This window comes from Aspergillus tanneri (genome assembly GCF_003426965.1).
Source record: "Aspergillus tanneri strain NIH1004 chromosome Unknown AapTan_1_pilon_pilon_pilon, whole genome shotgun sequence".
NCBI lineage: Eukaryota > Fungi > Ascomycota > Eurotiomycetes > Eurotiales > Aspergillaceae > Aspergillus > Aspergillus tanneri.
The window spans coordinates 108,941-121,805 of NW_022984628.1; the positions used below are offsets into that span (position 1 = coordinate 108,941).

General features: G+C 48.3%; 5 protein-coding genes across 5 annotated transcripts; 3 read left to right on the top strand and 2 right to left on the bottom strand.

Moving 5' to 3' along the window:
- Positions 1-1,681: 1,681 nt before the first annotated feature.
- Positions 1,682-2,050, top strand: ATNIH1004_002112 (uncharacterized protein; the record flags this gene model as incomplete). Its single annotated transcript, XM_033566807.1, has 1 exon — positions 1,682-2,050. The coding sequence occupies one exon, from the start codon at positions 1,682-1,684 to the stop codon at positions 2,048-2,050; it is 369 nt and encodes a 122-aa protein (XP_033428802.1).
- A 908-nt stretch (positions 2,051-2,958) lies between these two features.
- Positions 2,959-3,390, bottom strand: ATNIH1004_002113 (DUF1203 domain-containing protein; the record flags this gene model as incomplete). The annotated part of the gene is made up of 1 exon (XM_033566808.1): positions 2,959-3,390. One exon carries the CDS (start codon positions 3,388-3,390, stop codon positions 2,959-2,961), a length of 432 nt encoding a protein of 143 aa, XP_033428803.1.
- A 1,048-nt stretch (positions 3,391-4,438) lies between these two features.
- On the top strand, positions 4,439-5,275 carry ATNIH1004_002114 (uncharacterized protein; the record flags this gene model as incomplete). The annotated part of the gene is made up of 1 exon (XM_033566809.1): positions 4,439-5,275. The coding sequence occupies one exon, from the start codon at positions 4,439-4,441 to the stop codon at positions 5,273-5,275; it is 837 nt and encodes a 278-aa protein (XP_033428804.1).
- A 655-nt stretch (positions 5,276-5,930) lies between these two features.
- On the top strand, positions 5,931-7,067 carry ATNIH1004_002115 (uncharacterized protein; the record flags this gene model as incomplete). Its single annotated transcript, XM_033566810.1, has 4 exons — positions 5,931-6,294; positions 6,349-6,501; positions 6,563-6,686; positions 6,782-7,067. 4 exons carry the CDS (start codon positions 5,931-5,933, stop codon positions 7,065-7,067), a joined length of 927 nt encoding a protein of 308 aa, XP_033428805.1.
- Positions 7,068-7,556: 489 nt separating this feature from the next.
- ATNIH1004_002116 (MFS transporter) lies at positions 7,557-9,676 on the bottom strand (the record flags this gene model as incomplete). The annotated part of the gene is made up of 7 exons (XM_033566811.1): positions 7,557-8,104; positions 8,160-8,560; positions 8,614-8,763; positions 8,817-9,034; positions 9,088-9,100; positions 9,169-9,268; positions 9,406-9,676. The coding sequence occupies 7 exons, from the start codon at positions 9,674-9,676 to the stop codon at positions 7,557-7,559; spliced, it is 1,701 nt and encodes a 566-aa protein (XP_033428806.1).
- Between the last annotated feature and the right edge of the window lie 3,189 nt (positions 9,677-12,865).

The following is a 12,865-nucleotide window of genomic DNA, read 5'->3' on the forward strand; positions in this document are numbered from 1 at the left end:
TGTGACATCGTACGCAGACCCTTTTATGCTTGCTTCCATTATCACTCCAAAGTAATCCAAGAGGTAAAGCTGGGAGTAGTTCTAGAGTTCTATCTACTCAGCCCTATACAAAGATCGACGGGCACCAATTAAGGTTCGGAGTGATCTTCTAATCTGGCGTGCGTAAGCTTCAGCTTTCTAAGCGTCATCCAACGTCACAGCCGGCGCAATCTGGGCGGATATCAGCTCTATAACACATAGCGTAGTTGGAATTAAATAGAAGGCAGATCACTGCCTTCTGGAATTGCATGCCTTGTGTGCTGTATGCTTCCACTGACGCCAAAACGGGCATGGCCAAAGAATGGAGTCGTGTTACATTTAAGATATATTAAATATATATATATATATTCTAGTTTAATAATGAGATAATATCTAGTGATATAGTGGACTAAAGGCTATAATATATATTAGGACTAGGTACTTCAACCTGCAACCATCAGGATGTTACTACTGTAGGAGCTGGAAAATCCGTTCCGTGCGTTGCCACCGTTCAGGCTTCATCGCAGAATCAAGTAATATTATTTTTGCCTATAACGCGCGATGGAAGACATCTCACGCTCTCCAGCAGCTTCCCACCAAACTCCGTTATCTTGACGTGGCCACCTCCTGCTTTCTAATTGCATTCGATCTGGGATCGCCGAGAGTGGCATTGAATGGAACAACAGGGCTATGCAAATTGATGGAATGCACCTGGACTGAATCGTACCGGAGATATGGAAATTACTGTCTGAGAAACCATTATACCCTCTTGAAAATTTGACAAATCGATACCCCGAAGCGACCTCCGACTGTGATAGGGTACGTGTAGCCAATTCGAGTTAGAATATAATCACCGGTGACCCAGAAATCCCGGTAGCTGTACACCTGAGCATGCCCATTGAGGAAAAGCAAGCAAATGTAAAATTCTAGTTAATATACTCCAGCATACCCTGTGGTGGGATGAGTTGAAGCGCCTCATATTCGTCTGAAAAGCTGGTGAGAACCCAAGCGGCCCAGGGTAGCAATGTAGAGTGGTATCAACGTCACCTTGTAAGATACCATGCTAATATTACCCTTCCATTACATATTCTCCCTACACAAAATTCATAACCATATTTTGTATTCGGCGTGACTCTCCGTACTATAAGTAAGAAATGTAAGGGCGTATGAGTCCGAGGCGAGTAAAAAAGGGGGGGGGCAGTATTACCCTATGTAATTAGTCGCCAACTCCACTAAAGACAGTATAAAAAACCTGTTAGTACTGTTAGGCTGCTCTGCAGGTATACATAAGAAGAGGTGTGTCTAACACATTTTAAAGAGGTAGATTGATGCATGCGTTTGCTCCCTTACACCGAGCAGGATAGGCTGCCTCTGTTCTCACGTCGCCAAGTATATAAAGAAAAAGATTAGTTAAAGATGATAAAAATGCTATGCACGATGATTAGTATAAATTTAAGTTTCATATATTGGTGTCATACATTGTCGTAGCAAGTCAACGACATGTTCATAAACTTGATGACTCCAGGTAGGATCCCATTAAAAACACCTCTATAAACCAGGGTCCTTTTTTTTGTCTTCATACACAGCAATTTTGTCTATGCTGCCATCTGCCCTCCTATATTACATTTCATTTCCATTACTATATCCCTCCCTGCCTTTCAATATGTCTGACATCTATATACCTCCGAGAAACATATCATTTCGACTTTTGGGCCTTGGAAGCCAGTGTGTTCTGTTCTCACGTACGAGTCGAGATCCTGGATTTGGATATCATACAAAAAATGATGTTTTGAGGATCGTGGGTGGCATCTCGTACCAGGACAGGGGAAACTCGCAGGGTACTACCGATTTCAAAGTAAAAACACCGGAAAGAACATTTACACGAAGGGCTGCACGGCAAGAACACGATAACCTAGACCAGGTGTATTATGATCAGTGGTTCAAGCCCGACTCAGTACATCCGGATGGCTGCTTCCGTCTCCGAAATTACGACAATGGCACCGTGCTGGTCTCTGGTACGGCTCCTCCCTAGACGTCACCTACCACCATTGAGGCGGTAAAAATTATGATGCAAATACTTCACTTCCTGTTCAATAACATGGAGGTAGTAAAGATTGAGTACGACATTAACAAGGGAGGCTGCACGACGGTGGCGTGGAAGCCATTAGCGAACAGGAATAGAAAATAACACTTCCATTAACAGTCGTCAACCTTCGCGTTCATGAACTTCACCATCTTATCCACATTTGAGTGCTCGCATGGGTTTACCATTACAGTGGGTACGAGCTTTAAGTCCAGGATCCCTTTCGTCTCCGAAATTCGTGTCGAGTCTTCCACCACCCATGAGATGAAATGGGTGAGACAAACAGCGTGTCGAACGACTATGGAGAATTCCAGTGACCGCCCCCTTTCGTAGGCAAGTCACTCACACTGGCAAGGTTCGCCGTTTCATGCCCGATGTTACTGGCCTTGAGACGAGGTCCGTTGAACAGTATGGCGGCATTATATACTGGAATCTCTACTGCCAATTCAATCTGAAGCTATTACTATAAAACCGGATTGGTGGTAAGTCAACATTTGGGATTATAAGTCGGGCAGCCTCCTCAGTATTAAATATAGCGCTAAAATCGGGATCCTTGCACTGGGGAGTGATGATTTGCTCTACATTAGTTGTATTAAGCCCAGGAAGGTAAACCCAAAAAAAATTTAATTCTGGCTACACTTTTAGTCTTCATTGGGGTTTATTTCATGTTTAAGAGGTGTGCAAGTGTCTTCCACTGTCTTCTTATGCGTTAAACGTCGTACTCCTTATAATTTAATGCCTGCCAAGCGTGGAGTTCCTGAAGACCTTTTTAATCCGAGATTAAGACTACATGGATAATCAACTATCTCCGTATAGTATTCCAGCAGCTTTAACCTTTCAGAAAGATCACCCAGGAGCTAGACCCGATCAATCCGTACCGCAAAACACCCCGGTCCGGCATAGTAGGCATGGAGATAACCCACATCCTTGTTCTGAAAGAGTCCCTCTGCTTTCTCCGCCAGCTCACTCCCCTGAGTCACGACAAAGTCCATCAACATATGATCCTTGCTATAGCCACGAACCGCAAGCAAGCGACGTCGCTGCTGGTCCGCCACGGTGCCATTGCATTCATAACGCTCGCAGTCTCGGTGGACGTAGATGGGGCCGGGTCCCGTATATGGGGACACGCCGAGGAAGGGGTCGTAAGAGACAAGCAAAATTTCTTCACCAATTTTGCCATCCCGGAGGCATCGTCTGCAGGGGAAGCCATTGGCGGCGTCAACTGTCTTGGTAACTGTCTTGGCTGGGTCGACTGCAAGTGGTGCGGGTAGGGGTGTGAATTTTATCATGATGACCGATTTACCAACGCAAGAAATATATTTATAGAATAGCTGACAATGAAGATGCAAGTTTTAGAAATGAGGTTGTTGGAACTTATTCTACTCAGTTATTTGAACGATATTTATGCGTGATGCAGATAAATATTGCATGAAATTGTCCAGTAGTAATTCTGTACATATTGCTCTTGATATGACCAACCCGACAGTGAGATTGTATATTCGATCGGCGGCTTGAGCCATCCGGAATCGGGTGGAGAGCTCCAATCAAAGAGAAACCAATTACGAAGTGCCAATATTCTGAAGGATTGCACCGGCGAAACGAGGTCGATCATACCTTTTTAGCGCGATAAAATTTTCCCTATTGGGTACTTATTAAGAGAATAAATGATGCCAATCTCTTCTGCATATCTTTTCTTCCAAAGTTTCCCGGCAATATCCGCTGGTCGTGAAGTCTCCAAATCACAAGGTACTGTTATTATATAAAGTATTGAGTATTTACTATAGTACAGGGTCTTTAATTGCAGCTTCGTAGCCACAATGTTTAAATTGCTCAATGCTATTAAAAAAATTAAAAAGAGACATGCATGCTACAGAGGTAATGGAGTGCGAGAGATCAGCATGAAATTTGTCCCTGGCGTCGGAGAACAATTCCATCCCTGCTCGTAAAAACTTGCATCGTAAAGACGACCGGAAAAGCAAACAACTCGGCAAAGGCTGGATTTCTTGCATCTCATCGGCCATCTGCTGTCAGACCAACCGAGTCTCACCAATCTCACGATGCCCAACCAGGCTGGGATCTCCACTCCGCCAAGCGACGGCCCTTTCCCTACTCCTCGTATTCGACACACCCACCACTCTGCCTGGCCAGTGGCTGCAGATAGTCTCCTCGTCAATGCCACACGATCGTCCGTCTGGAGTCAGAGGCGGCTTGAGTGCCCATATGGGGCGAGGGGTGGGTACAAAAGGGGCAAACCGAGCAGCTAACCTCTCCTCGCGGTGGAATCAATTTTCTACCCATCGGAGACCACACTATCTTAACCAGCATTGAAGAAAAACGATGCAGTTGTCGGGGTTTCTTCTCGCCTGCGGTCTTTTGCAAGGCGTGTGCGCCTTGGACCCTTGGTACTTCACATGGACCGACCCCTCCAAGGAAACACACTCCGAGAGCGGTTCGAAACCAGAAATCTGCAAGGAGATTGACAATCCCATAGGGAGACATTTTGAATGGGGCGCGGGGGATGGCTGGTGTATCTATTTCTGGGAGAATCGCAACTGCACCGGTTATGCGAGCGCCGGACACACCTGCAAACCCTGGCCGTGGAAGGCCGATGCACAGCACAGTCATCTTCGATCCTTCAAGGTGGCTGTTAACGGCACCGCCGTACCGACCTCTCCCAGTGATTTAACGAGCGCTTCGCTCAGCACGTCCACCACTACTTCATCCACCAGTTCATCCACCAGTTCGCCAATCAGCAGCCCAACCAACATCCCAACCAGCACCCCGACTGCCGACGCGCTATCTGTAGAGAACACTGACAGCAGCGGCTCGCTATCCGGAGGCGCAATCGCAGGCGTGGTAATCGGCGTGCTGGCCGGTGTAGCTCTACTTGCAGCTGCAGTCTGGTTCGTGTTCTTCCGACGACAGAAGAAACCGGCGACAACGCCGGAATCGTCCTCGGCGCCTGACCCTCCTGCCACTGATAACGACGCCGACAAAGAGGAGCTCGTGCCCCGTGAACCACCCCCGGCCTTTGAGCCAACTGCCGAGTTGCCCTATACCCCGAAGGAGAAGCCCCCCATCGAGCTTCGAGGGGACAATGCGATGGTGGAAATGAGTGACTCACACCGGGTTGTGGAGTTGGATGCGACGGAAACAGTCCAGCGGCGGTATTGAAGGACTTGCTCTTCATGCCGGATCTCGGTTTTGGACCCAAAATCATATAGAGAGAGGCAGTCAGTGCCAGAATGAGGTTATGAGTATATTCGTCTATGTATTTGATAAAGTTAATTCTCGAACCTTTCTCCAATCGTTTTTGCCGTCCATAATTATTGTGGACTCTGCTAGACTGATGAAGCTTCCAAACACAACTGTGGTTTCGCCTCTGGAAACCACCAAACGAAATGGAGTAGAAAATGGGAGCTTCCTTACCAAAAGCGCTTGGGAGGGTTCTTGATTTTGCTCCTCGAAGATGCCAAATGGCATGTAGATAATGCCATGATGATTCAGGATGATTCATGGACAGACGTTACGAAATTCCTCCTGGCGCTGCCCGATTGAATAAGTCGCACGGAGTTCGGAGATGTTTGGACAGCCCTAATTGGACTGTATAAAGATGCTATTAAGAGAGTAGGAGGTTACAGTTGTTTCTTGGTATCATCCAGGCGGAATTTATCTTCTACTATCTACACCTCTCAAACCAGACCTCTTCCCTTCCGTGAAACGGGACTCAACGTAATCATCGTTGGCGCTGGCCCAGCAGGCCTAAGCACAGCACGGATGCTGTATGAACATCATAGTGTAACCATCTACGAGCGTGTTGACGAACACCATGACTGATGGCCAGGGAATCACCATGTTCTCCAACGCCTTCAAGGTGCTCGAGGAGTTGGGATTCGATACGCACCGCGCTGCATCAGTGCCCGCAACGGGTTGGCGCCTGTACGAGAGCCGTGATGTCGTCAAGGACATTGAAATGGATTTCTCCGCCGGGCACAGTGGCCAGCCACGCATGCAAATGCGATCCGACTTCCGGGAGGAGCTCCTGTGTTTGACCATGGCGCCATCCGCCGACCTGGGCCTCGACGGACAGCCGGCGAAGGTGGTGATCGAGAAGGCCGTCGTGGATGTCGGTCCGGATGAGGGCACCGTTTCCTTTGCGGATGGCTCTAAGGAATCGGCGGACCTGATAATCAGTGAGTATTTGCTCCTTTCATTTGTACGTAACTAGATGATGCTGACCACCGTAGTATCGGACCGCGTACACTCTCGTCTGTGCAGCCATATCCTGAACAATGACAGTTACCAGGCCAATAAGATAGATCTGACTTTCTACCGCGTGGCTCTCTCCGCTGACAAGGCTCGCGAGGCATTCAGAAGTTGTTTACCGCACTTCTGGGACCGTGAGACTGGCAAGGCCGACTTGTCTGATCAAGGCTGACGATGGTACTGGTCGATTTGCAGCAGCGTATCCCCTCCGTGGATACGAGTACATAAACCTGTCAGTCGTGTTCCCTTCACGGGACCTGGGGAATTCGAATGCCGAATCCTGGCGCTCAGACGGAGACCACGACGAGATGGTCTCCCTGTTTAGTGATTTCTTGAGGAACTTAGCTATTTGCTTCGGTAGTGATTCCCCGCCGAGCTCTGGATCCGATGATCATCCTGACAATCCAAACATAGAGTGGCCGACAAGGTCAAGATGTGGCATCTACGGGATATGGACCCCCTTCCACGGTGGAACCAAGGCCGAGCGATTCTCATCGGGGATGTGGCGTATCCCATGACACCGCTGCAGGGCCAGGGCGCTAATATGGTCATCGAGGCCGAGGTCTTTTGTCTCACTGATCCGACGACGTCGCGCGACGAGATACCAGAATTGCTACAGAAGATTGACAGTGTGCGCCTACCACACGAGGCGGCGGTGTTAAATGGCACGCGGACCCTGGGAAAGGATATATTCAGCTGAATGATATTCATCAACGGATGGATTGCAACTACAATTATTATGGATTAAAATGCTCTGCGTCGCAGCAGTGAATAACGTTACGAGGTTAATTTCAAGGTGCATCGTGGAGATACCATTTCATAAGGCATCATAAAATAAGAATAGCACTGGGAATGAATATACTGAATTAAGATGGACAATTTGAAGCCACGCTTTATTTTTATTGCATCACAATATTTAAACAACTTTATTCTATCTGGTATAAAGCGATCACTCAATGTACAGAGTATCATGCTGGACCAACCCGCCGGATGCAATCGAACAACGGATACACAATGATGCCGATAAATATGATGCAGGTTAAGCCTAACTTACTTCTTCTGTACATAGAGCCTCTGTAAGAAAGACATCACGGTAAGAACAACAATTCCTTGCCCGCTAAATGTCATGCAAATATCATAACCAGCAAAATCTGAGATTGATACAAAGCCAAGCCATCACTCTGGACCACTACATAGCCTGCTTGCCCATTGTCTCAATAGGCAAGAAACACATCGCTACGAAAGCAGCCAGTAGGAGACCTCCCGACGCATAGATCGGCGCAATGGGATTCGTACTGGCATAGACACCAATGATCGGCGCCATCAGGCCCGCAATCCGATTAAGGCAACTAGCGATACCAGTGCCCGTGCCGCGGTTGGGCGCCGGGAAAACCTCGGGCGTGTAGGCATAGAGAACACCGTACATGGCCATCTGGAAGAAAGACTCCAGCGACGAGCACACCAGCTGCACGTTGGGGTCCTTGGACGCGGTGAAACAAAACAGCAAAATCGCCGTCACCAGGGTGCAGAAGGCCATCGTCCCCTTCCGTCCAATGTACTTGATATCAACCGTGTACCAGGCCACCAGCGGCCCGGGAATTCCACAAACGGCCGTGATGGCGTAGTTACGGTAGGTTTCGTACGTGGTTGAGTTGGCGCTGAGGTACTGGGGCAAGAAGGCGTTGAACAGGGTATACCCCATTCCAATGGTGGTCCAGCAGAACCAGATCAGGATCGCTGTTTCGGTTAGCGTCGGGATACCAAAAATGAAGAGAGAAAGAGAGACACATACTCGAAATGCTGAGTCGTGTGCTACTAAACAAGGGCATAATCTGCTGGTAGGAGAACCTCTCGAACGACCGCTTAAGGATCTCCCCAGTGGTCAGACCCTGCTTGGAGTCCTGCTCAGAATAGCCACCGATCTCGTTGAGAATCTCCTCTGTAAGCCAAGTCCTGGTTTTGTTCTTGCGCGCAATGCCATGAACCGCTGCAACAGCCTCATCCTGACGCCCTCGGGAGACCAGGAACTTGGGGGATTCGAAAAGCGTGAAGAGCACGAACCGGCAGAGAAACATGACAAAGGTCACAGCGCCGAGAGTGAGAACAAGGTACCGCCAGCCCCAGTTGTTTTCACGTGTGCAGGTTTCGATGCTTTCACAAGAATAGTTGGGGATGTAAGCCCAGGCAAGCATACTGTATCATAGTCAGCGTCGTCCAACCAGGAGATAAGAGAGCATGTCACGGACCTGGCAATCAGAGTTCCCACGGACCACCACGTCGCCAACCCGCTCAAAAGGTTCGCCGAATTGGGAGGCAAGCACTCCAGGAAGACCGCCGCATCAACGGGGAGATTTCCGCCGACTCCCAGACCCAAGCAGGAATAGAGCGCGCAGGTCCTATATTCCACGTTAACGGACAAGTCCCCCGAAAGCTCAATGGGCAGCCATACCCAACCCAGCTTGACCCACCGCCAGCAGCGAGGCCAAACGAGCCACAGAGGAAAAGAGTGGTGTTAAAGGCAGGTCGACGGCCAATAGCATCGGAGGCAATACCCCAGAAGGAGGCTCCCACGATAAGTCCTACGAATAAGGCACACGTTGCGAAACGAGAATTCGTCTCGGACACGCCAAATTCCCGGGACAGTGGGGTCAGCGTCAGTGCCACTCCCTATACGCGATCAGTGGACTGCTCGAGACTCGAGCGAACGACCTAGGTCTTACCTGCAACCAGAGGCTAAACGGGAAATTCCAGTCAGCACCAGTGTCCACATACAGATTCAGAGACAATCAAGCGCTGCTTACTTATCGGCAATCCAACCAAACCCGCAGAGAACAAACAGCTCCCATTGGTAACGACCCATACCAATATCTTGAATGGCCCGGTTGATGACCTTGGCTTTCCCTGTGAGAGGTCAGAAAATCCCAAGCTCGAGGGCAGACAGAGTCCTGCCAGGGTGGCGGGAAGGGGAGGAGGTCGATCTGCAGTTGAGAGCGAACAGCCCAAAGTGAGTAGTAGCAGAGTAGACATCAGGAACGTACGGTCATAGGCAGTGTTGTGACCCGAAGCACCGACGGCGTTTTCGACTTCTTCCCGAAGAGCTTCGAGGGTCAGCGCGCTACATGGGGCATCCGTGACGGTGCCTCTCTCGTGACTGGAGGCCGATTCAGCATCGGAGATGGGCTTCTTTTCCGCATGGGGTTCCGGCATTGGTTTTTCAGTCGCATGGGCTTGGGCGAGGGGCATCACCACTTCGGGGTATTGTCGCCGGTCTCGGTTGGCGAGTATATCTCTCCAGGTTAGGTTACCCATTGTGCACGGCTTTTCAAGGTCGCAACGGGATAGATAGTAGGTAGTTCGACTAGAGTCGCGTGGTGGACTTGCCGGTATAGGTAAACGGGAAACGGGCTATATATGTGGGTGTTGTTGCTGGCGGGATGGGTCGAATACAGCTCTTGGGTAAGGGCTCGGCCTACCGTGTCTTTGTGCTTCGAAATAGCCGTTCAAGGAGTGGGAGCTTTCATCCAAAACCGGTCGATAGAAGAATGGGTAGCAGGGGCAATTGCTGTTGGGAAATTGGGGTGGGAGATTAACTCAGGGAAGACTGCGCGATAGGAGAGCGGAAATATAGATGGCGCGACGGGTCTGAAACTGCCACTATTTGCTGCTACTTCCGTGCGAAATCTCGACGTTTTTTTGTCACGCTGTTCAGTCTGTATCAAGTTTCTTTTTTTGACTTTTGAGTCTATCTAACAGGGGATGTCAGTAGCAATCTGGCGTTGGCGCGAGTTTCGACACAATCGAACACGATGTTGAATTGAACAGGGCGTTGAAGGTAGCGAGACAATGGATAGTTGATTTAGAAGAGCAAACCGCGAGAGATGCCTCTGCAGTCCAAAATGAGTGTGTGACGTGCAGTCTTCGAGAAGGCCTGACTGACTGACACTGGATGAGGGGAAGGGGAGCACGGTTGGGGAAAAAGTGGAAGAGAGGAACGACCACACAGAGGAAAAAGGAAAAGAAAAAAATGGGGAAATGTTGAGTCCTTTGTATCATCCATCGTGGTGCCGAATTTTTTTTTTTTTTTTTCCTGAGAATTAGATAATATGAAGTCAAGGTGATGGGGAACGGCCGTGGAATTGACCAACCATGTACCGGTAGACTTTATATACCGGATTGGGTAATTATTTGAGAGACCATGAGAGCCCGGCCGTCCACCCGTCTGCATTGCTAGCTCGGAATCTCACCCATTCCTGAACCACAAGAATCGCACACTGTGATAAATCCTTCTCTCTGCCATTCGCTTCTCTGGCAATCCTTCCGTCTGGTGGTTCTTGTTTGCTTTTTTTCGGCTCGTTTGCCACCATCCATCTTCGATCGTGTGTCCCCTATACTCGGTGACTTCGAAGTTACTGCAATGTTCGTGATGATCCACAGGCGGTGGACACCATCGCGCCCCCACCCAACCACTGGCTTGGATTTCTGCCCATGTCCTCACCGTCGTCAATACGAAGTGGACGGTTGGCTGCGATTCAGAGCTAGTGGCCGTCCAAGTGGGGCTTGGCTATAATGCAAACCGGGACATTGTCCTTTCACACGACTCCTTCGTGTCAGTGCTGTTGGTGAAGACGCAAGCAATACGAACAGGACAAGGCAGGGGAAAACAACCCCATTTCGATCCAGTCCTCGATTAGGCAAGTGTGCGCACCCTCTCAGTGCTACGGACAGGGGCAAAAGGTAAACGAAAAGAGAAGAGAAAAAGAAAAACAGTACCAAGAGTGGAGAGACTTGGCGTTAAGCCATCTGTCCACTCAGATTCCGCCCACACGATATCCGATGCCTTGGTGGGTTGACGGGCTTCATTCTTCCGCACTTTCGGAGTGTAAAAATTCTCACCCAAGAGAAGCATCGTCTGATAAAGGTACCACATTCCGGTTACCTACCGCATTCTCCTTAGCGTGTCATCGGTGCACCCTTGCCCTCCTTGGTTACTGTATCCTGATCAAGCCCTCCATCCTCTGGTGCAGTAATGTACGTAATTAATTTTGGGTCATGACATACTTACGTAATGTGTTCATAACTTTGTGGGGTTTGGAGATGACTAAGCCACCCGTAATGCCCAATTAATTGCTAAAGAAAAGACCAAATCCAATCATGTAGTGTCCCAGACAAGTAGTTCATCCATTCATAGACTCGAATTGTAGCCAGCATGGCTGTACCCATGAAATGTGCCTCTAGGCTCGAAATAGCCGTGGCAACTGCTGGAAGCTCGTGATAACTTGGTCGTCGAGGGATAGTACGGGAACCTGTATTTTAGGGTTAATCTCTGTGAAGCTTTCCCGAAAGTGAGCATCAAATCCGCCCCCAAGTTTCACCCTGATTGGTTCGTAGTCTGCTTCTATTTCATGAAATCAAATGTGTGGGCCGAGGGAACATGCATCAGGGACGAAGAATAGTTATATTTTAGGTATATAACTTGTTTTGAGCACACTTCTTGGTTGATAGGGTAGGGATCGTCCAACTGAGAGCACAAGGACTGCTTGCGGGTGCCTTGGACAAATATAAGTTCACAGAGAGGAATACGAGATAGAACTATTAAGCTGGATTTGATTTATAATCTAGCTTCTGGTGGATTCAACATCGGCTAATTAACAAGGCAGTATTGTATATCTAATACGAGATCTTAAATTTTGCCGCATATTTAATATACATAGCAACACCTGATGCTATAATCAACCAATGAATTAATTAGCCAAGTAATCAAAACAAATATAATAAAAATATTGCTTTAGTGTCGCAGGCAACGCCTGTATATCGCTCGCCTTCACTTATTGTTGGTCGGGTTATTGCAATCACATGACCCCTCGTAGTATGAGAACCCACTCTTCTTCCCTCTTCGCTTTATATTTTCTTCCTCATAGCGATTCCTCTTTGTGTATATCTAGTCATTAGATAGCAAGGCATTTCACCCCTTTACATTTAGAATGCCTTCTTTGGCAACTTAATCCAACATAAAATTAGGGGACCAAGCCGAACCAGAGGGCCGAGAAGGGATAAAATTTTACGCTCAAGAGGGGTTACCTACCTATGCCTAGCCTGGCATCGACATTGGATGCTATGATATTCTGCGGCACTATTGTCCAGCCATAACCTGGCCCTCTTCAACATGCTGGGGCTGTTTCTAGGCATGGCTTTATACGTACGTCACATCTTGGTCTATTAACAGGTAATCTGTACGAGATGAATGACAAAATGGAGATGGAAATGAATGTTTATATTCACGGGAATGATATACAAATACCCTCTTTGGTTCTTCTTATTTTATATATTGTAAAGGTTTGACTTTTTATGCGCTAGTATAGTTGAAAGTTCAACCAAAAAGTACGAAGACGACTGATCGAAAGATCAGTCGCATGTAGCGCCCTATATAGTAGCGAAAGTCTTAGTCTGAGCAATACACTTGATTAACCCATGACATATATTTTTAATTTAAAAGACTAG